General features: G+C 48.7%; 1 protein-coding gene across 14 annotated transcripts in view; it reads left to right on the top strand.

Moving 5' to 3' along the window:
• The window catches only part of LOC144504463 (plectin-like), a 745,079-nt gene that overhangs the window by 404,705 nt on the left and 317,779 nt on the right, over positions 1–22,595 (top strand). Inside the window, exon 1 of one of the 14 annotated variants that reach the window (XM_078229839.1) lies at positions 8,515–8,679. The exons of the other annotated variants lie outside the window; for them this stretch is intronic. Coding sequence (XP_078085965.1) covers positions 8,583–8,679 — 97 coding nt within the window. The 5' untranslated portion in view covers positions 8,515–8,582. Of the gene's footprint in view, positions 1–8,514; positions 8,680–22,595 lie in introns of those variants that run through there. 14 annotated transcript variants of the gene reach the window in all.

The following is a 22,595-nucleotide window of genomic DNA, read 5'->3' as shown; positions in this document are numbered from 1 at the left end:
GCACCTCTCCCGTCTCCATCGACGACGCAAAGATCATCGCCAGAGGCTCTGCAATCTCTTCCCTCGCCTCCCACAGTAACCTGGGGTACATCCCATCCGGACCCGGCGACTTATCTATCTTGATGCCATTCAAAGATTCCAGCACAACCTCTTTGTTAAAGTCCACATACTCAATCTTTTCAGTCCACCGCAAGCCCACAGTACATCCACCCAGGTCCTTCTCCTCTGTGAAAACCGAGGCAAAATACTCATTAAGCACATCTGCCATTTCTACTGGTTCCGTACAGAGTTTCCCGCCTTCACCTTTTATATGCCCTATTCCTTCACGTCTCATCCTTTTACTCTTCACATATTTATAGAATGCTTTAGGGTTTTCCTTAATCCTACCTGCCAAGGTCTTCTCGTGACCCCTTCTGGCTCTCCTAATTTCCTTCTTTAGTCCCTTCCTACAAGCCGTATACTCATCTAGATCCCAATCTTCGCCAAGCTCTCTGAACCTATTCTATTCCTTTAGCTAGAAATGCCAACATTCCATTCACTTTCTTTATTATCTGCTGTATCTGCTGCTGGTTTTCTGTGACTCATGAACAAGGACACCCAGATCCCTCTGCACCGGAGCACCCTGAAGTCTCTCCCCATTTAGATAATAAATCGCTTTCCTATTTTGCTGACCAAAATGCATGACCTCACACTTATCCACGTTAAACTCCATCTGCCACATGTTGGCCCACTCTCCGAACCTATCTCTATCCATTTGTAAGGTTCTTATTTCCACATTGCAACTTACTGTCCCGCCTACTTTAGTGTCATCTGTAAATTTGGCTCTAGAATCTTCTATCGTTGTATCCAAGTCGTTAATATAGATTGTAAAAAGCCGGGGCCCAAGGGTCGAACCCTGTGGCACTGCACTGGTTACCTTTTGCCATCCAAAAAAAACCCCATTTATCCCGACTCTGTCTTCTGTCCATCAGCCAATCACCTGTCCAAGCTAATAAATTACTCCTAATCCCATGTGATCTAACCTTGTGAATTAACTTTTTGTGCGGAACATTATCAAACGCCTTCTGAAAGTCCTGATATACTACATCGACAGGATCCCCATTATCCACTTTACTAGTTACATCCTCGAAGAACTCTAGAAAATTAGTCAAACATGAATTGCCCTTCATAAAACCTTGCTGAATCTGATGGATAGTGTTTTGACTTTCCAAATGTCCCAGTACTGCTTCCTTGATAATTGATTCTAACATTTTCCCAACAACAGATATTAAACTAACTGGTCTGTAATTTCCCACCTTTTGGCTCCCTCCCTTTTTGAATAAGGGTGTTACATTAGCATTTTTCCAATCCCTGGAATCTTTCCTGTGTCCAGGGAATTTTGGAATATTATAACCAATGGATCCACTATCTCCACAAAATATTTGTTCAATGTCTCTGCCATTTTCTCATTGTAAGAGTTTTAACAACACCAGGTTAAAGTCCAACAGGTTTATTTGGTAGCAAATGCCATTAGCTTTCGGAGCACTGCTACTTCGTCAGATGGAGTGGATAGGGCACAGAGACAGGTGAGGTGAGAATCTATCTCCACTTGGAGAGGCAAAGCTTGATCAAGGATAGTCAGCATGAGGGTCGTGCAGTCGATGTAGTTTTATATGGATTTCAGCAAAGCCTCTGACAAAGTCCCACATGGGAGACTTGTAAAGAAGGTAAATTCACATGGGATACAGGGTAATTTGATAAAGTGGATTCAATTGGCTCAGTTTTAGGATACAGAGGGTGATGACAGAGGCTGCTTTAGTGACTGGAAGGCAGTGTCCGGTGGCGTACCACAGGGATCTGTGTTGGCCCCCTATTATTCAGCATTTATATAAATGACAGTGATGACTATGTGGGGGGTAGGATTAGTCAGTTTGTGGATGACACAAAGATTGGCCGGGTGGTTAACAGTGAGGTTGAGTGTCTTGGGTTACAGGAAGATATAGAAGGAATGCTCAAATGGGCAGATAAGTGGCAGATGGAATTAAACCCAGAAAAGTGAGAGGTGATGCACTTTGGAAGGAGTAACTTGACAAGAAAGTACTCAGTGAATGGTAGGACACGAGGAAGTTCTGTGGAACAAAGGGACCTTGGCGTGTTTGTCCACAGATCTCCGAAGGTGGAAGGGCATGTTAGTAGGGTGGTGAAAAAGGAATATGGGACACTTGCCTTTATCAATCGAGGTATAGATTACAACAGCAGGGAAGTCATGTTGGAGTTGCATAGAATTTTGGTGAGGCCACAGCTGGAGCACTGTGTGCAGTTCTGGTCACCACATTATAGGAAGGATGTGATTGCACTGGAGGGGGTGCAGAGGAGATTCACCAGGATGCTGCCTGGGATGGAGCATTTAAATTATAAGGAGAGGTTGGATAGGTTTGGGTTGTTTTTGTTGGAGCAGAGAAGACTGAGGGGCGACCTGATTGAGGTGTACAAGATTATGAGGGACATGGACAGAGTGGATAAGGAGCAGCTGTTCCCCTTAGTTGAAGGGTCAGTCACGAGGGGACATAGGTTCAAGGTGAGGGGCAGGAGGTTTAGGGGGGATGTGAAGAAAAACCTTTTTACCCAGAGGGTGGTGAGGGTCTGGAATGTGCTGCCTGGGAGGGGGGTGGAGGCGGGTTGCCTCACATCCTTTAAAACGTATCTGGATGAGCACTTGGCACATCACAACATTCAGGGCTATGGACCAAGTGTTGGCAGGCGGGATTAGTGGGAGCTCAGGTGTTTTTAATGTGTTGGTGCGGAGTCGATGGGCCAAAGGTCCTCTTCTGCACTGTATGATTCTATGATTCTTAATGCACGTTTCGAGGCAGCAGGGTATAGTGGTTAACAAAGCATTTGGGATCCTGGGTTTCATAAATGGAGTTAGAACCATAGAAAATTACAGCTCAGAAACAGGCCTTTTGGCCCTTCTTGTCTGTGCAGAACCATTTTTTGCCTAGTCCCACTGACCTGCACTTGGACCATATCCCTCCACACCCCTCTCATCCATGAACCCATCCAAGTTTTTCTTAAATGTTAAAAGTGACCCCACATTTACCAATTTATCCGGCAGCTCATTCCACACTCCCACCACTCTCTGCGTGAAGAAGCCCCCCCTAATATTCCCTTTAAACTTTTCTCCTTTCACCCTTAACCCATGCCCTCTGGTTTTTTTCTCCCCTCGCCTCAGCGGAAAAAGCCTGCTTGCATTCACTCTATCTATACCCATCAAAATCTTATACACCTCTATCAAATCTCCCCTCAATCTTCTGCGCTCCAGGGAATAAAGTCCCAACCTATTCAATCTCTCTCTGTAACTCAGCTTCTCAAGTCCCGGCAACATCCTTGTGAACCTTCTCTGCACTCTTTCAATCTTATTTACATCCTTCCTGTAACTAGGTGACCAAAACTGTACACAATACTCCAAATTCGGCCTCACCAATGCCTTATATAACCTTACCATAACACTCCAACTTTTATACCCGATACTCCGATTTATAAAGGCCAATGTACCAAAGGCACTCTTTACGACCCTATCCACCTGCGACGTCACTTTTAGGGAATTCTGTACCTGTATTCCCAGATCCCTCTGTTCAACTGCATTCTTCAGAGTCCTACCATTTACCCTGTACGTTCTTCTTTGGTTTGTCCTTCCAAAGTGCAATATCTCACACTTGTCTGCGTTAAATTCCATTTGCCATTTTTCAGCCCCTTTTTCTAGCTGGTCCAAATCCCTCTGCAAGCTTTGAAAACCTTCCTCACTGTCCACTGCACCTCCAATCTTTGTATCATCAGCAAACTTGCTGATCCAATTTACCAGATTATCATCCAGATCATTGATATAGATGACAAACAACAATGGACCCAACGCCGATCCCTGCGGCACACCACTAGTACACCCCACATCATGCACACCGCTAGTCACAGGCCTCCACTCAGAGAAGCAATCCTCCACAACCACTCTCTGGCTTCTTCCATTGAGCCAGTGTCTAATCCAATTTACTACCTCCCCATGTATACCTAGTGACTGAACCTTCCTCTCTAACCTCCCATGAGGGACCTTGTCAAAGGCCTTGCTGAAATCTAGGTAGACAACATCCACCGCCTTCCCTTCATCCACTTTCCTGGTAACCTCCTCGAAAAACTCTAATAGATTGGTCAAACATGACCTACCACGCACAAAGCCATGTTGACTCTCCCTAATAAGTCCCTGTCTATCCAAATATTTGTAGACCCTATCCCTTATCACACCTTCCAATAACTTGCTCACCACCGACGTCAAACTTACTGGCCTATAATTTCTCGGATTTCTTTTGGAACCTTTTTTAAACAACGGAACAACATGAGCCACCCTCCAATCATCCGGAGTTGTTGAGTACAGATGCAAGGAAATTACTGCTGAACGCTCTGGTTCGGCCCCAATTGGAGAACAGTGTCCAGTTCTGGTCACCACACTTTGGGAAGGATGTGAGGGACATTGAGAGGGTACAGAGGAGGTTGACCAGAATGGTTCCAAGAATGAGGGATTTTAGTTACAAGGTTCAGGTGGAGAAGTTGGGGTTGTTCTCATTGGAGCTTAGGAGAGTGAAGGGAGATCGGGTGGAGGTGTACAAGATTGTGACAGGTTTTGATAAGTTGGACAAGGAAAACTCTTCCCATTGGGCTTTCACTTGATGGGCCGAATGGCCTTTTCAGTGCTGAAGGACTCTATGATTCCATGGGCCTGATTTTACTATTTTGATTCTAAGTGCTGAATCTGGGCACAATTCAGATCCAAATTGGAAATCTGTTCCCAAGCTCCCTGATACGCACTTCGCCTGAAAAAGAATTGCGGGTCTGAATCACGCTGTGGGCGGGGCTTATCGCGCTCCGATTGGAGCTTTGAACTGCGCATGTGCAGTAAGAAAAAAATTGAAAAATGCTCCCCTGTCACATCGCTCCCGGGCCACAAAAAGCAGATAATGCGGGAGCGAAAAGCGGGAGCGATGGCCCCCACAGATATCGCCCCACCCCCACAACATAACTGTCCCTCTTATCCATCCAACCCCCCCCCCCCCCGCTACCCAGAGAATGATCGGGCCTCCCTCCTTCTCCCCCCACCCCTGAAGCTCTGAACTTATCTCCTCAGAAGTTGGAGCGCCCGAAACAGACCTTTGCCGAGCATGTCTGTTTCACGCCGAATCTGGACGGACGAACGCGATGGTAAAGTTGGACGGGCAGCCCTTTAATTCAATTTAAATGCATTTAAATCGCCGTTGCGCCCGTTTCGGGCACAGTTCAGATCGTGGCCATTTTTGGGCCTTGGTAAAGTGTCCACACGCGGGTGTGGATCGCATTAATGGCCTCACGCCCGACTTCACCAAGTTTTCACGCCCGAAAACAGGCACGCCGCAATAGTAAAATCAGACCCCATGACTCATCGGCTGATGGTGCAAGGACTGGGAGACACAAATTTGCGACATGGGGGGGATATGAGGAGGAACTTTTTTTACACACTGAGCGGTGATAAACTACAACTCATTGACACGAGGGTGGTGGAAGTGGAGACAGTGTACGGTGTGAAAAGTAATTTGGATAGACACAGTGAGAGAAATAGACTTAGAGATTTTGGGACTGGGTGGGGGAATTAGACTGAGTCAGTATGGAATCAATGGGCTGAATGGCTTCTTTCTGAGCTGGAAGATTGTATGGTGAGGTAATGCATTTGGTAAGCTGCAGGTTGATTCTGGAACTTGCTGATAAGTGTGTAAATCTGGAGCCTGGATTGTGACTCATTAATTCCACAGGAAGAACCTATTGGTCAGAATGTATTTACTGGAGGCACTGTTCCCTCTAATAGTGGCAGGGATACCCAGTGGAAGCTGACTCATTGGGGAATGGTCAAATCAGCAGCACAGCCAGTCAACCGAGAGGCTAGAGGGTTTTGGTGAGGTGCAGGGGGGACAGGGCGAAGGGGAAGGGGTCAGGGGGCCGGAGCAAGGTGAGGAGAGAGGGGCAGTGGGAATATGGGAAAAATGGGGATAGGGAGAGGGGATGTGAATCAATGTGTGAACAAAGAACAAAGAGAACAAAGAAAAGTACAGCAAGGAACAGGCCCTTCAGCCCATCAAGCCTGTGCTGATCATGATGCCCCAAGTAAACTGAAAAAAACCTGCCCTTACTCGGTCCGTATCCCTCTATTCCCTCCCTATTCATGCACCCATCCAGATGCTTCTTAAATGTTGCTAATGTTCCTGCTTCCACCACCTCCTCTGGCAGCGCGTTCCAGGCACCCACCACTCTCTGAGTGCAAAACTTCCCCCGCACATCTCCCTTAAACTTTCCCCCTCTCACCTTGAACCTCTGCCCCCGTGTAATTGACACTTCGACCCTGGGAAAAAGCCTCTGATTATCCACCCTGTCTGTGCCTCTCATCATTTTGTAGACCTCTCTCAGGTCTCCCCTCAGCCTCCATCTTTCCAGTGAAAACAATCCTAGTTTATTCAACCTCTCCTCATAGCCGACACCCTCGAGACCAGGCAACATCCTGGTGAACCTTCTTTGCACTCACTCCAAAGCTTCCACGTCCTTCTGGTAGTGCGGTGACCAGAACTGCACGCAATACTCAACTAGGTTGATTCCGGAGTTGAGAGTGTTGGCTTATGAGGAGAGACTGAGTAGACTGGGGCTATACTCATTGGAATTCAGAAGAATGAGGGGAGATCTGATAGAAACATATAAGATTATGAAGGGAATAGATAAGATAGAAGCAGGGAAGTTGTTTCCACTGGCGGGTGAAACTAGAACTAGGGGGCATAGCCTCAAAATAAGGGGAAGCAGATTTAGGACTGAGTTGAGGAGGAACTTCTTCACACAAAGGGTTGTGAATCTGTGGAATTCCCTGCCCAGTGAAGCAGTTGAAGCTACCTCATTGAATGTTTTTAAGGCAAGGTAGATAAATTTTTGAACAGTAAAGAATTAAGGGTTATGGTGAGCTGGGCGGTTAATTGGAGCTGAGTCCACAAAAAGATCAGCCATGATCTTATTGAATGGCGGAGCAGGCTCGAGGGGCCAGATGGCCTACTCCTGCTCCTAGTTCTTATATTCTTATGTGGCCTTGCCAAGGTTTTATACAGCTGCAATATGATTTTCCAACTCCTGTACTCGGTTACAAAAATTAGGAATTGTGTGCTGTGTTTGGGAAAGGGGTAGTTGGAGTACGCACAGTTGGGGGATGGGCAGCCGGGGGAGGGGCAGCCGAGGGAGGGGCAGCCAGTGAAGGGGCAGCCGGGTGATGGGCAGTCGGGGGAGGGGCAGCCGGGGAAGGGGCAGCCAGCGGAGGGTTAGTCGGGGAGGAGTTGTCGGGGGAGGGAAGTGGGTGTTAATGAGGAACTTGTTCATCTGACTTTATACCTGGTCTTGAACCAGAGCTTGTGTCTTCAGCTGTTGTCAGTGATCCTCCCCTTCCCCCCTCTCCCTCTCCCCTTCCCCTTCCCCTCTCCCGTCTTCCGTCTCCGCTTCCCCCTCTCCCATTCCCCGTCCCCTTTCCCCTCTCCCCTTCCCCCTCTCTTCTTCCCCCTCTCCCCCTCCGCTCTCCTCCTCCCCTCTCTCCCTCCCCTCTATCTCCCCATATCCCCAATTCCCCCTCTTCCCTTCCCACTCTCCCCCTCCCTCTCCTCTCTCCCCTTCCCATCCCCCGCCCCCTCTCCCCTGTCCCCTCTCTCCCTTCCCCCCCTCTCTCCTTCTCCCTTTCACCCATACCCCCCATTCCCCTGCCCATTCCCCCATTCCCCTGCCCATTCCCCCATTTCCCCGCCTATATCCCCATTTCCATGCCTATTCCCCATACTCCATTCCCCCCATTCCTTCATTCCCCCATTCCCCTGCCCATTCCCTTATTCCCCCGTTCCCCTTTTCCCCCATTCCCCCTATTCCCCCATTCCCCTGATTCCCCATTCCCCTATTCCCCCCATTCCCTATTTCCCATTCTCCCGCCCATTCGTCCATCCACCCATTGTCCCTCCATTCCGCCTTTAACCACACCCCCATTCTCCTCCCCATTCTGCCCCCTTTCCGCCCCCCCCCCCCCCCCCCCCCACTTCCTCCCCCTTTGTCCCATCTACTCCCACCTCATTCTGGCCTAGGATTTCCTTTGAGTCATTGTTTGAGAAATGTAGTTTTGTACTGAAAGAGTTAAGTAGTATTTGATTGAAATGCGACATTGCCCTTTTAAATGATTAGTTGGAACTGTCAGTTCTGGGGTAATGTGTGTGGGGTCCACCTCAAGCTCCTGGGTTGGGTTTCCAGTTTGACGAGGCAGGGGGATTTGAGGGGCGGGGGGGTCTCTGCTTACCTACGGGCAGTGTCTGTTTGTTTCCCCATTCTGTTCTGGGTGTGGTAATTGTTGACACAGATCCAGCTGGTTTAGCAAATAAAACTGCAACTTGATCCTCAGAGTGGACGGAGCAGTCAAGAGAGGAAGGAGCTGGAAAGAGGAGCTAGTTACTGCGAACTCTGAGAGGGAGGGAGCGAGACAGAGACAGGGTCGGCAGCAGGCAAGCGGGAAGAACACTTCCTTCACCATGTGGGCTCAGGAGATGCTGGAGAAATCACTTTGGTGCAGCTATAGTCGTGAGAGAGATATTAACCATTACCTATCGATGCAGATGTGTTGTGTGGGTGGGTATTCTGGATCTTTATAACTCGACGCACTGTCCCGAGCCTCAATTCCTGATATTCCTATTAACCCCGCATTGCTCTGCATTCGTGGAACCTCAGCTCCCGTTAACCCTGTCAATCCTGTGTTCCTGCAGTAATTGTTATTCCTGTCTGGTGCAAAAGCAAAACAGGAAAGGTGGCGAAACCATGGCTGACAAGGAAATGAGAGAGAGAGTAATTAGATGTAACCCCACGATTCAAAAAGGGAGATAGAGAGAAAACAGGGAATTATGGACCAGTCAGCCTGATGTTGGGAGTGGGGAGAATTCTTGAATCCATTATCAAAGATTTTATAGCAAAACAATTGGAAAACAGTGGCAGGATCGGACAGAGTCAGCATGGATTTATGAAGGGGAAATCATGCTTGACAAATCTTCTGGAATTCTTTGAGGTTGTAACCAGTAGAGTTGACAAGGGGGAGCCAGTAGATGCGGTTTCTTTGATTTTTCAGAAGGCTTTTGACAAAGTCCCACATAAAAGATTAGCATATAAAATTTAAGCACATGGGATTGGGGGAAGTGTACTGAGATGGATAGAAAACTGGTTGGCAGAGAGGAAACAGAGAGTAGGAATAAATAGGTATTTTTCCAAATGGCAGGCAATAACTAGTGGGGTGCCAAAGGGATCGGTGCTGGGACTCCAGCTATTCATTCTATATATTAATGATTTAGATTAGGAAACTAAATGTATTATCTCCAAGTTTGCAGATGACACAAAGTTAGGTAGGAGGGTGAGCTGTGAGGAGGGCCTGATGAAGGAGCAGTGCTCTGAAAGCTCGTGCTACCAAATAAACCTGTTGGACTTTAACCTGGTGTTGTGAGACTTCTTACTGTGAGGAGGGTGCAGAGATGCTTCAGAGTGATTTGGACAAGCTGAGTGAGTGGGCACATGAATGACAGATGCAGTTCAATTTGGATAAATGTCAGATTATCCACTTTTATAGCAAAAACGACAAGGCAGATTATTATCTGAATGGACATAAATTCAAAGAGGGGATGTTATGGTACACCAGTCACTGAAGGTTAGTTTGCAGGTGCAGCAGGCAGTAAAAAAGGCCATTGGGGGAGGTATTGGGGGAGATAATGGTATTATCGCTAGACTATTAATCCAGAAATTCAGCTAATGTTCTGGGGACCTGGGTTCAAATCCTGCCACGGCAGATGGTGGAATTTGAATTGAATTTAAAAAAATTAAGAATCTATTGTCGATTGTCGGAAAAACCCATCTGGTTCACTAATGTCCTTCAGGGAAGGAAATCTGCCTTCCTTACCAGGTCTGGCCTACATAAGAACATAGGAATTAGGAGTAGAAGTAGGCAAATTCAGCCCTTTGAGCCTGCTCCATCATTCAATCCGATCATGGCTGATCTCTTCCTGCTATGTTTCCAAATCTCTCTTTCCCTTTTTTTGTTAGAAATATATCTATCTCCTTCTCGAAACCATTCAATGATTCAGACTCCACCGCGCGATGGGGCAGCGAGTTCCACAAATTCACCACCCTCTGTGAGAAGTAGTTCAAAGAACAAAGAACAATACAGCACAGGAACAGGCCCTTCGGCCCTCCAAGCCTGCGCCGCTCATGTGCCCACTAGACCATTCGTTTGTATCCCTCTATTCCCAGTCTGTTCATGTGGTTATCTAGATAAGTCTTAAACGATCCCAGCGTGTCCGCCTCAATCACCTTGCTTGGCAGTGCATTCCAGGCCCCCACCACCCTCTGTGTAAAATACGTCCCCCTGACATCTATGTTGAACCTTGCCCCCCTCACCTTGAGCCTGTGACCCCTTGTGTTTGTCACCTCTGACCTGGGAAAAAGCTTCCCAATGTTCACTCTATCTATGCCCTTCATAATTTTATACACCTCTATTAGGTCTCCCCTCATCCTCCGTCTTTCCAGGGAGAACAACCCCAGTTTACCTAATCTCTCCTCATAGCTAAAACCCTCCATACCAGGCAACATCCTGGTAAACCTTCTCTGTACTCTCTCCAAAGCCTCCACGTCCTTCTGGTAGTGTGGCGACCAGAACTGGATGCAGTATTCCAAATGTGGCCTAACCATCGTTCTATACAGCTGCAACATCATATGCCAACTTTTATATTCTATGCCCCATCCAATAAAGGCAAGCATGCCATTTGCCTTCTTCACCACCCTCTCCACCTTTAAGGATCTGTGGACTTGTACACCCAGGTCCCTCTGTGTGTCTATACTCCTGATGGTTCTGCCATTTATTGTATAGCTCCCCCTTACATTTGATCTACCGAAATGCATCACTTCGCATTTATCTGGATTAAATTCCATCTGCCATTACTCCGCCCAATGTTCCAGCCTATCTATATCCTGCTGTATTCTCTGACAATGTTAATCACTATCCGCAACTCCAGCAATCTTTGTGTCGTCCGCAAACTTACTGATCACACCAGTTACATCTTCCTCCAAATCATTTATATATATCACAAACAGCAGAGGTCCCAGTACAGAGCCCTGCGGAACACCACTAGTCACAGACCTCCAACCGGGAAAAGACCCCTCCACTGCTACCCTCTGTCTCCTATGGCTAAGCCAGTTCTCCACCCATCTAGCTAGCTCACATTTTATCCCGTGAGATTTAACCTTTTGCACCAGCCTGCCATGAGGGACCTTGTCAAACGCTTTACTAAAATCCATGTAGACGACATCCACGGCCCTTCCCTCGTCAATTGTTTTTGTCACCTCCTCAAAAAACTCAACCAAATTTGTGAGGCATGACCTCCCTCTTACAAAACCATGCTGTCTATCGCTAATTAGATGATTCAGTTCTAAATACGCATATATCCTATCTCTAAGAATCTTCTCCAACAAGGCTCACCGGCCTATAATTACCAGGGTTATCCTTGCTACCCTTCTTAAATAACGGGACCACATTTGCTATCCTCCAATCCTCTGGGACCTTACCTGTGTCCAGTGAAGAGACAAAGATTTCTGTTAGAGGCCCAGCAATTGCATCTCTTGCCTCCCTGAGGAGTCTAGGATAGTTCCTCCTCATCTCAGCCTCAGATCTACGACCTCTCAACCTATCCCTGTGGCCTCTTCTTCAAGAGTGTCCCATAAGAGGAAACATTTGGTTGACATTTACTTTATCAATCCCTTTTAAAATGTTCTATACCTCGATCAGATCCCCTGTCATCCTTCTAAACTTCAGCGAGTATAAACCCAAACTGTTCAATCTTTCATCATACGTCAACCCTTTCATCCCCAGAATCAATCTGGTGAACATTCTCTGAGCTGCCATCTGCTTCGCGGTGGCACAGTGGTTAGCACTGCTGCCTCACAGTGCCAGGACCCGGGGCGGCACGGTGGCACAGTGGTTAGCACTGCTGCCTCACAGTGCCAGGACCCGGGGCGGCACGGTGGCACAGTGGTTAGCGCTGCAGCCTCACAGTGCCAGGGACCCGGGGCGGCACGGTGGCACAGTGGTTAGCACTGCAGCCTCACAGCGCCAGGGACCCGGGGCGGCACGGTGGCACAGTGGTTAGCACTGCAGCCTCACAGTGCCAGGGACCCGGGGCGGCACGGTGGCACAGTGGTTAGCGCTGCAGCCTCACAGTGCCAGGGACCCGGGGCGGCACGGTGGCACAGTGGTTAGCACTGCAGCCTCACAGTGCCAGGGACCCGGGGCGGCACGGTGGCACAGTGGTTAGCACTGCAGCCTCACAGTGCCAGGACCCGGGTTCAATTCCAGCTTCGGGTCACTATCTGTGCGGAGTTTGCACATTCTCCCCCTGTCTGCGTGGGTTTCCTCTGGGTGCTCCGGTTTCCTTCCACAGTCCAAAGCTGTTGGTTTAGGTGGATTGGCCATGCTAAATTGACCCTAGTGTCAGAGGATTAGCAGGGTGTATATTTGGGGTTATGGGAATAGGGCCTGGGTGAGATTGTGATTGGTGCAGACTTGATGGGCTGAATGGCCTCCTTCTGTACTGTAGGGATTATATGATCCTTCCTCAAATAAGGAGACCAAAACTGGATACAATACTCCTTAGGTGGTCTCACCACACGGTGGGGCGGCACGGTAGCACAGTGGTTAGCACTGCTGCTTCACAGCACCAAGAATCATAGAATCATAGAAACCCTACAGTGCAGAAGGAGGCCATTCGGCCCATCGAGTCTGCACCGACCACAATCCCACACAGGCCCTACCCCCACATATTTACCCGCTAATCCCTCTAACCTACACATCTCGTGGGCAATTTTAACCTGGCCAATCAACCTAACCCGCACATCTTTGGACTGTGGGAGGAAACCGGAGCACCCGGAGGAAACCCACGCAAACACGAGGAGAATGTGCAAACTCCACACAGACAGTGACCCGAGCCGGGAATCGAACCCGGGACCCTGGAGCTGTGAAGCAGCAGTGCTAACCACTGTGCTACCGGGCCGCCCTGGGTTCGATTCCCAGCTTGGGTCACTGTTTGTGTGGGGTTTGCATGTTCTCCCCATGTCTGCGTGGGTTTCCTCCGGATGCTCCGGTTTCCTCCCACAGTCTGAAAGATGTGCTGGTTAGGTGCATTGACCCGAACAGGCGCTGGAATGTGGTGACTTGGGGAATTTCACAGTAACTTCATTGCAGTGTTAATGTAAGCCTTACTTGTGACTAATAAATAAACTTTAACTTTATTCACCAACACCCTACAGAATTGCAACAACACTTCTCTACTTTTAAACTTCAGTCCCTTTGCAATCAATGCCAACATCTCATTTGCCTTTTTTAATACGTAAGAACATAAGAACTAGGAGCAGGAGTAGGCCGTCTGGCCCCTCGAGCCTGCCCCGCCATTCAATAAGATCATAGCTGATCTTTTTGTGGACTCAGCTCCACTTACCCACCCGCTCACCATGACCCTTAATTCCTTTACTGTTCAAACATTTATCTATCCTTGCCTTACGTGCTGCACCTGCGCACCAATTTTCTACGATTCATGAACATAGACACCCAGATCCCTCTGCTCAGAACACAGGCACCCAGATCCCTCTGCCCAGAACACAGACACCCAGATCCCTCTGCCCAGAACACAGACACCCAGATCCCTCTGCCCAGAACACAGACACCCAGATTCCTCTGCCCAGAACACAGGCACCCAGATCCCTCTGCCCAGAACACAGGCACCCAGATCCCTCTGCCCAGAACACAGACACCCAGATCCCTCTGCTCAGAACACAGACACCCAGATCCCTCTGCCCAGAACACAGGCACCCAGATCCCTCTGCCCAGAACACAGGCACCCAGATCCCTCTGCCCAGAACACAGACACCCAGATCCCTCTGCCCAGAACACAGACACCCAGATCCCTCTGCCCAGAACACAGACACCCAGATCCCTCTGCCCAGAACACAGACACCCAGATCCCTCTGCCCAGAACACAGACACCCAGATCCCTCTGCCCAGAGACACCCAGATCCCTCTGCTCAGAACACAGACACCCAGATCCCTCTGCCCAGAACACAGACACCCAGATCCCTCTGCCCAGAACACAGACACCCAGATCCCTCTGCCCAGAGACACCCAGATCCCTCTGCCCAGAACACAGACACCCAGATCCCTCTGCTCAGAACACAGACACCCAGATCCCTCTGCCCAGAACACAGACACCCAGATCCCTCTGCCCAGAACACAGACACCCAGATTCCTCTGCCCCGAACACAGACACCCAAATCCCTCTGCCCAGAACACAGACACCCAGATCCCTCTGCCCAGAACACAGACACCCAGATCCCTCTACCCAGAGCACAGACACCCAGATCCCTCTGCCCAGAACACAGACACCCAGATCCCTCTGCTCAGAACACAGACACCCAGATCCCTCTGCCCAGAACACAGACACCCAGATCCCTCTGCCCAGAACACAGACACCCAGATCCCTCTGCCCAAAACACAGACACCCAGATCCCTCTGCCCAGAACACAGACACCCAGATCCCTCTGCCCAGAACACAGGCACCCAGATCCCTCTGCCCAGAACACAGGCACCCAGATCCCTCTGCCCAGAACACAGACACCCAGATCCCTCTGCTCAGAACACAGACACCCAGATCCCTCTGCCCAGAACACAGACACCCAGATCCCTCTGCCCAGAACACAGACACCCAGATCCCTCTGCCCAAAACACAGACACCCAGATCCCTCTGCCCAGAACACAGACACCCAGATCCCTCTGCCCAGAACACAGGCACCCAGATCCCTCTGCCCAGAACACAGGCACCCAGATCCCTCTGCCCAGAACACAGACACCCAGATCCCTCTGCCCAGAACACAGACACCCAGATCCCTCTGCCCAGAGACACCCAGATCCCTCTGCTCAGAACACAGACACCCAGATCCCTCTGCCCAGAACACAGACACCCAGATCCCTCTGCCCAGAACACAGACACCCAGATCCCTCTGCCCAGAGACACCCAGATCCCTCTGCCCAGAACACAGACACCCAGATCCCTCTGCTCAGAACACAGACACCCAGATCCCTCTGCCCAGAACACAGACACCCAGATCCCTCTGCCCAGAACACAGACACCCAGATTCCTCTGCCCCGAACACAGACACCCAAATCCCTCTGCCCAGAACACAGACACCCAGATCCCTCTGCCCAGAACACACACACCCAGATCCCTCTGCCCAGAACACAGACACCCAGATCCCTCTGCTCAGAACACAGACACCCAGATCCCTCTGCCCAGAACACAGACACCCAGATCCCTCTGCCCAGAACACAGACACCCAGATTCCTCTGCCCCGAACACAGACACCCAAATCCCTCTGCCCAGAACACAGACACCCAGATCCCTCTGCCCAGAACACAGACACCCAGATCCCTCTGGCCAGAACACAGACACCCAGATCCCTCTGCCCAGAACACAGACACCCAGATCCCTCTGCCCAGAACACAGACACCCAGATCCCTCTGCCCAGAACACAGACACCCAGATCCCTCTGCCCAGAACACAGACACCCAGATCCCTCTGCCCAGAACACACACACCCAGATCCCTCTGCCCAGAACACAGACACCCAGATCCCTCTGCCCAGAACACACACACCCAGATCCCTCTGCCCAGATGCATTTTGAATCTGCTTTCCATTTAGGTAATAATTTGCCTTCCGGTTTTTTCTGCAAAAATGGACAACCTCACACTTATCCACATAGAATCATAGAACCCTACAGCGCAGAAGGAGGCCTTTCGGCTTATTGAGTTTGTACCAACAACAATCCCCCCTAGGCCCTATCCCCATAACCCCATGCAATTACTCTAGCTACTCCATCTGACACTAAAGGGCAATTTAACATGGCCAATCCACCTAACTCGCACATCTTTGGACTGTGGGAGGAAACCAGAGCACCCGGAGGAAACCCACGTAGATCCTCATTAAACTCCATCTGCAAAATTATGGCCCATTCGCTTCGCCCATCTTTATCCGTCTGTTAAATCTTTATATCCTCTTCACTGCCTGCTTTCCCACCTATTTTAGTTATCGCAATGTTACACTCTGTCCCTGCTTGTAGATCATTTATATAGGTTGTAAACAGCTGAGGTCCGAGAACTGACCCCTGCGGCATCCTGCTAGTTACATTTTGCCAGCCAGAAAAAAACCTATTTATCCCCACTCTCTATTTTCTGTCAGTCAGCCAATCCTCAATCCAATCTAGTACTCTACCCCCAATCCCCTGCGACCTCACCTTCTGGATCAGCCTTTCATGTGGCACCTTGTCAAATGCCTTCTGGAAGTCTAGATATACCACATCCACAGGTTCCCCACGATCCACCTTGCTGGTTATGTCCTCAAAGAACTCAAGCAGATTTGTCAAGCATGACTTACCCTTCGTAAAACCGTGCTGACAATGGTATATTGAGTTCTGATTTTCCAAATGCTCATTAATCTCCTCCTTAATGATTGATTCCAGCAACTTCCCCACCACGGAGGTCAAACTAACCGGCCTATAGTTTCCTACATTTTATTTCTCTCTTTCTAATAAGGGCATCAAATGAGCGTGTTTCCAATCCACTGGGTCTTTACCAGAATCCAAGGAATTTTTACAATCAATGCATCCACTATCTCTGCTGCCACCTCCTTTAATACCCTAGGGTGCAGGCCATCAGGTCCCAGAGACTTATCTGCCTTTAATCCCATTAGTGTATTCAATACCTTCTCCCTAGTGATGGTTATTGCACCAAGTTCCTCTGCATTAAGGACAGTTTTTGGAAAATCTTCATTATTCTTGGCCATGAAGACAGAGGCAAAATATTGGTTTAGTGGTTTTGATCTTTGGGTCCTCACTGTCCATGGGGATAGTGCCAGAGGACTGGAGAGTGGCGAATGTTGTTCCTCTGTTCAAGAAAGGAAATAGGAATGACCCTGGTAATTATAGGCTGGTTAGTCTTATTTCGGTGGTCGGTAAGTTGATGGAAAAGGTCCTGAGGGATAGGATTTATGGCCATTTGGAAAGATGCAGCTTAATCCGGGATAGTCAACACGGATTTGTGAAGGGTACGTCTTGCCTAACAAATTTGATTGAATTCTTTAAGGAGGTAACTAAGTGTGTAGATGAAGGTAGAGCAGTTGATGTTGTATACATGGATTTTAGTGAGGCGTTTGATAAGGTTCCCCATGGTCGGCTCATGAAGAAAGTAAGGAGGTGTGGGATAGAGGGAAATTTGGCCGATTGGATAGGTAACTGGCTATCTCATAGAAGATGGTAGTCATGATGTGGAGATGCCGGCGTTGGACTGGGGTGAACACAGTAAGTATTTATTAAATATCTCATAGAAGACAGAGGGTGGTGGTGGATGGAAAATTTTCAGACTGGAGACCAGTTACCAGCGGTGTACCACAGGGATCAGTGCTGGGTCCTCTGCTATTTGTGATTTTTATCAATGACTTGGAGGAGGGGGCTGAAGGGTGGGTCAGTAAATTTGCCGGTGACACCAAGATTGGTGGAGTAGTGGATGAGGTGGAGGGCTGTTGTAGGCTGCAAAGAGACATAGATAGGATGCAGAGCTGGGCCGAAAAATGGCAGATGGAGTTTAACCCTGATAAGTGCGAGGTGATTCATTTTGGTAGGACAAATTTGAATGTGGATTACAGGGTCAACGGCAGGGTTCTGAGGAATGTGGAGGAACAGAGAGATCTTGGGGTTCATATCCACAAATCTCTGAAGGTTGCCACTCGAGTGGATAGAGCTGTGAAGAAGGCCGATAGTGTGTTAGTGTTTATTAACAGGGGGTTGGAGTTTAAGAGCCGTGGGGTTATGCTGCAACTGTACAGGACCTTGGTGAGACCACATTTGGAATATTGTGTGCAGTTCTGGTCACCTCACTATAAGAAGGATGTGGAAGCATTGGAGAGAGTGCAGAGGAGACTTACCAGGATGCTCCCTGGTTTGGAGGGTAGGTCTTATGAGGAAAGGTTGAGGGAGCTAGGGCTTTTCTCTTTAGAGCAGAGGAGGATGAGAGGCAACTTAATCGAGGTTTATAAGATGATGAGGGGGATAGATAGAGTGGACGTTCAGAGACTATTTCCTCGGGTGGATGTAGCTGTTACGAGGGGGCATAACTATAAGGTTCATGGTGGGAGATATAGGAGGGATGTCCGAGGTAGGTTCTTTACTCAGACAGTGGTTGGGGTGTGGAATGGACTGCCTGCTGTGATAGTGGAGTTGGACACTTTAGGAACTTTCAAGCGGTTATTGGAGAGGTACATGGAGCACACCAGAGTGAAAGGGAGTGGGATAGCTTGCTCTTGGTTTCGGACAAAGCTCAGCACAACATCGAGGGCTGAAGGGCCTGTACTATTCTGTACTGTTCTATGTTCTATGTAGTGCCTCTGCCATCTGTGTTCCCCATTATTACCTCACCAGTATCGTCCTCTAAAGGGCCCAACATTTACCTTCGCTATTCTCTTCCCCATTATATACTAATAGAAGCTCTTAGTATCTGTCTTTATGTTTTCTGATAGTTTCCTTTCATAGTTCATCTTAGCTCTTTGATTCTATTTTTAGTAGCTTTTTGCTGAACCTTAACATTCATAGAATCATAGAGTTTCAATGATTCTAAACTCCATCTGCCATTTCTCCGCCTGTATCTGCAGCTGATCTATATCCCGCTGTATCCTTTGACAACCTTTTACACTATCCACAACTCCACCTATCTTTGTGTCATCTGCAAACTTACTAATCCACCCACCTCGGCTTTCATCCAAATCATTTATTTATATATATCACATGGGGTGGTATGGTTTGATTTTTGATTTGATTTTGATTTGATTTATTTTTGTCACATGTATTAGTATATCGTGAAAAATATTGTTTCTTCTGAGCTGTACAGACAAAGCATACCATACACAGGGAAGGAAAGGAGAGAGTGCAGAAGAACAGTCATAGCTAGGGCGTAGAGAAAAATCAACTTAATGCAAGTTTGGTCCTTTCAAAAGTCTGATGGCAGCAGGGAAGAAGCTGTTCTTGAGTCAGTTGGTACGTGTCCCCAGACTTTTGTATCTTTTTCCTCATGGAAGAAGGTGGAAGAGAGAATGTCTTGGGTGGCAGATTGGTACTGCCTCACAGCTCCAATTCTCCCAAGTTCTCCCAATCCTCCAACTTGCAATTAGCTTTTGCAGTTTGGTGTGCCCTAGTTTTTAACCTTTGTGTTCTCTTTGACTTCCTTGTCTAGCCATGGAATCTTTTCCTTCCTTTTACAATTCCTTTTCCTCTCAGGAATATACTTTTAATTGAGAGGTATTCAATATCTCCCTGAACATCGCCATTGTCCCTCAAATGTTGTGCCCTCAGTTATTCGTGCCCAGTTTACTTGGGCCAACTCTTTCCTCAGGCCTATACAATTACCTCTGCCCAGTGTTAAAACACCAAATGCTACATGTGACTCCAGAGCCACAGCCATATGGTTGACTCTCAACTGCCCTCTGAAATGGCCTGGCAAGCCAATCAATTGCTCAAGAAGGCATCTCACCAATGAGGGATGGGTAATAAATGCTGGCCTGCCAACAACGCCAATGTCCTATGAATGCCCCGCCCACTATGGCAAGGTCTGCAAGACATAACAGGCTACAAAATGAAGGCATGTAAAATTGCCGGCTCCAACGCACCCCTCCCTGATGAGTTCAATACATTCTACACCCGTTTTGAGCAAGAGGTCAGCGAGAGCACGCCCTCCACCCTGGAAGCCCTGCACACTTACCTTGCATTAAGTTGATCTTTCTCTACACCCGAGGCATGACTGTAACACTACATTCTGCACTCTCTCGTTTCCTTCTCTATGAACAGTATGCTTTGTCCATATAGTGCGCAAGAAACAATACTTTTCACTGTATGTTAATACATGTGACAATAATAAATCAAATCAGATCAAATGAATAAAAATAAGTGGTGTGTTGGCCTTTGTAGCGAGAGGATTTGAGGACAGGAGCAGGATGTTTTGCTGCAATTGTATACGGCCTTGGTGAGGCCACACCTGGAGAATCATGTTTAGTTTTGGTGTCCTTATCTGAAGAAGGATATTCTTGCTGCAGAGGGGGTGCAGAGAAGGTTTACCAGAATGATTCTGGGGATGGCGGGACTGATGCACGAGGAGAGATTGACGAGGTTAGGATTGTTTGCGCTGGAGTTCAAAAGGTTGAGGGGGGATCTCATAGAAAACTGTAAAATTCTAACAGGACTACACAGGGTCGATGCAGGAAGGATGTTCCTGATGGTGGGGGAATCCAGAACGAGGGGTCACAGTCTGAGGATTCAGGGTAGACCATTTAAGACAGAGATGAGGAGAAATTTCTTCACTTAGAGAGTGGTCAGCCTGTGCAATTCATTGCCACAGAAACTAGTTGAGGCCAAAACATTGTGGGCGAAATTTCCGACCAAAAATTCTCAATATGCAATCTTAGGAAAGAAAATTCGAAGTGCCGAACCAGCAAGATAATGGGAGAGTTTCAGATCTGTTTTTTGGGCGAGTTTGAAAATGCAATCTGATGACACTTGTCACATTTAAAGTAAAGTTTATTTATTAGTGTCACAAGTGAGGCTTACATGAACACTGCAATGAAATCACTGTGAAATTCCCCTAGTCGCCACAATCCGGCGCCTGTTCAGGTCAATGCACCCTAACCAGCACGTCTTTCAGACTGTGGGAGGAAACTGGAGCACCCGGAGGAAACCCACGCAGACACAGGGAGAACGTGCAGACTCCACACAGACAGTGGCCCAAACTGGGAATCAGTGAGGGAGCAGTGCTAACCACTTGCCAGAAGTGCGATTCCTCCACCAGTAGAGGGAGACGGATTTTAAACTCGCCGGTGAAGCCGGCTGCAGACTGTTGCATTGGCACTCTTATCTCCTGCCACCACCCCCACGGACATCATTGCTCATCCCCCTTCCCCCCAAACATCATCAGCGGCACTATACCCTCCACTCTGCTGATCGCCCCATCTATAGAGCTCCCCCTCCCCCATCAATCGCCCCCTGCAGAGCACCTCCTTGGCGATCAACCCCCCTCCATCCTCAGAGCTCCTGTCTGCTGCTCACCGCCCTCTTCCATGCCCTCCCACGTCAATCACACCCCGTCTGCAAAGCTCCCCTGTTGCCTCCCCATTGCCTCACCCCCACTCAGACTCCATGCACACTCAGGCCCCACCCCTTTGGCACTGCCCCTGGTACAGTTAAGGTGCCGGTGGGGCGGTGCCAGGGTGCCCAGTGGGCACTGCCAGTTTGGCACTGCCCCATGGGCACTCTCGGTTCCTGCTCTGACGACCCGGGCCGTCAGTGGCCTCTGATCTCCTCGCTGAGGCCGTCATGTTTAGTCTCCACCAGGAAAGTAGAAAGAAACTTAAGCAAGGAGTAAGAAGAGCTAAAAGGGGTCAAAGAACAAACAACAGTACAGCACAGGAAACAGGCCCTTCGGCCCTCCAAGCCTGTGCCGCTCCTTGGTCCAACTAGACCAATCGTTTGTATCCCTCCATTCCCAGGCTGCTCATGTGACTATCCAGGTAAGTCTTAAACGATGTCAGCGTGCCTGCCTCCACCACCCTACTTGGCAACGCATTCCAGGCCCCCACCACCCTCTGTGTAAAAAACGTCCCTCTGATATCTGAGTTATACTTCGCCCCTCTCACCTTGAGCCCGTGACTCCTCGTGATCGTCACCTCCGACCTGGGAAAAAGCTTCCCACTGTTCACCCTATCTATACCCTTCATAATCTTGTACACCCCTATTAGATCTCCCCTCATTCTCCGTCTTTCCAGGGAGAACAACCCCACTTTACCCAATCTCTCCTCACAGCTAAGACCCTCCATACCAGGCAACATCCTGGTAAACCTTCTCTGCACTCTCTCTAACGCCTCCACGTCCTTCTGGTAGTGCGGCGACCAGAACTGGACGCAGTACTCCAAATGTGGCCTAACCAGCGTTCTATACAGCTGCATCATCAGACTCCAGCTTTTATACTCTATACCCCGTCCTATAAAGGCAAGCATACCATATGCCTTCTTCACCACCTTCTCCACCTGTGTTGCCACCTTCAAGGATTTGTGGACTTGCACACCTAGGTCCCTCTGTGTTTCTATACTCCTGATGACTCTGCCATTTATTGTATAACTCCTCCCTACATTATTTCTTCCAAAATGCATCACTTCGCATTTATCCGGATTAAACTCCATCTGCCACCTCTCCGCCCAATTTTCCAGCCTATCTATATCCTGCTGTATTGCCCGACAATGCTCTTCGCTATCCGCAAGTCCAGCCATCTTCGTGTCATCCGCAAACTTGCTGATTACACCAGTTACACCTTCTTCCAAATTATTTATATATATCACAAACAGCAGAGGTCCCAGTACAGAGCCCTGCGGAACACCACT

This window comes from Mustelus asterias, chromosome 2 (genome assembly GCF_964213995.1).
Source record: "Mustelus asterias chromosome 2, sMusAst1.hap1.1, whole genome shotgun sequence".
In the NCBI taxonomy this organism is placed as follows: domain Eukaryota; kingdom Metazoa; phylum Chordata; class Chondrichthyes; order Carcharhiniformes; family Triakidae; genus Mustelus; species Mustelus asterias.
The sequence above is the reverse complement of the archived record's forward strand: the minus strand, read 5'-3'. Positions and strand labels throughout refer to the sequence as shown.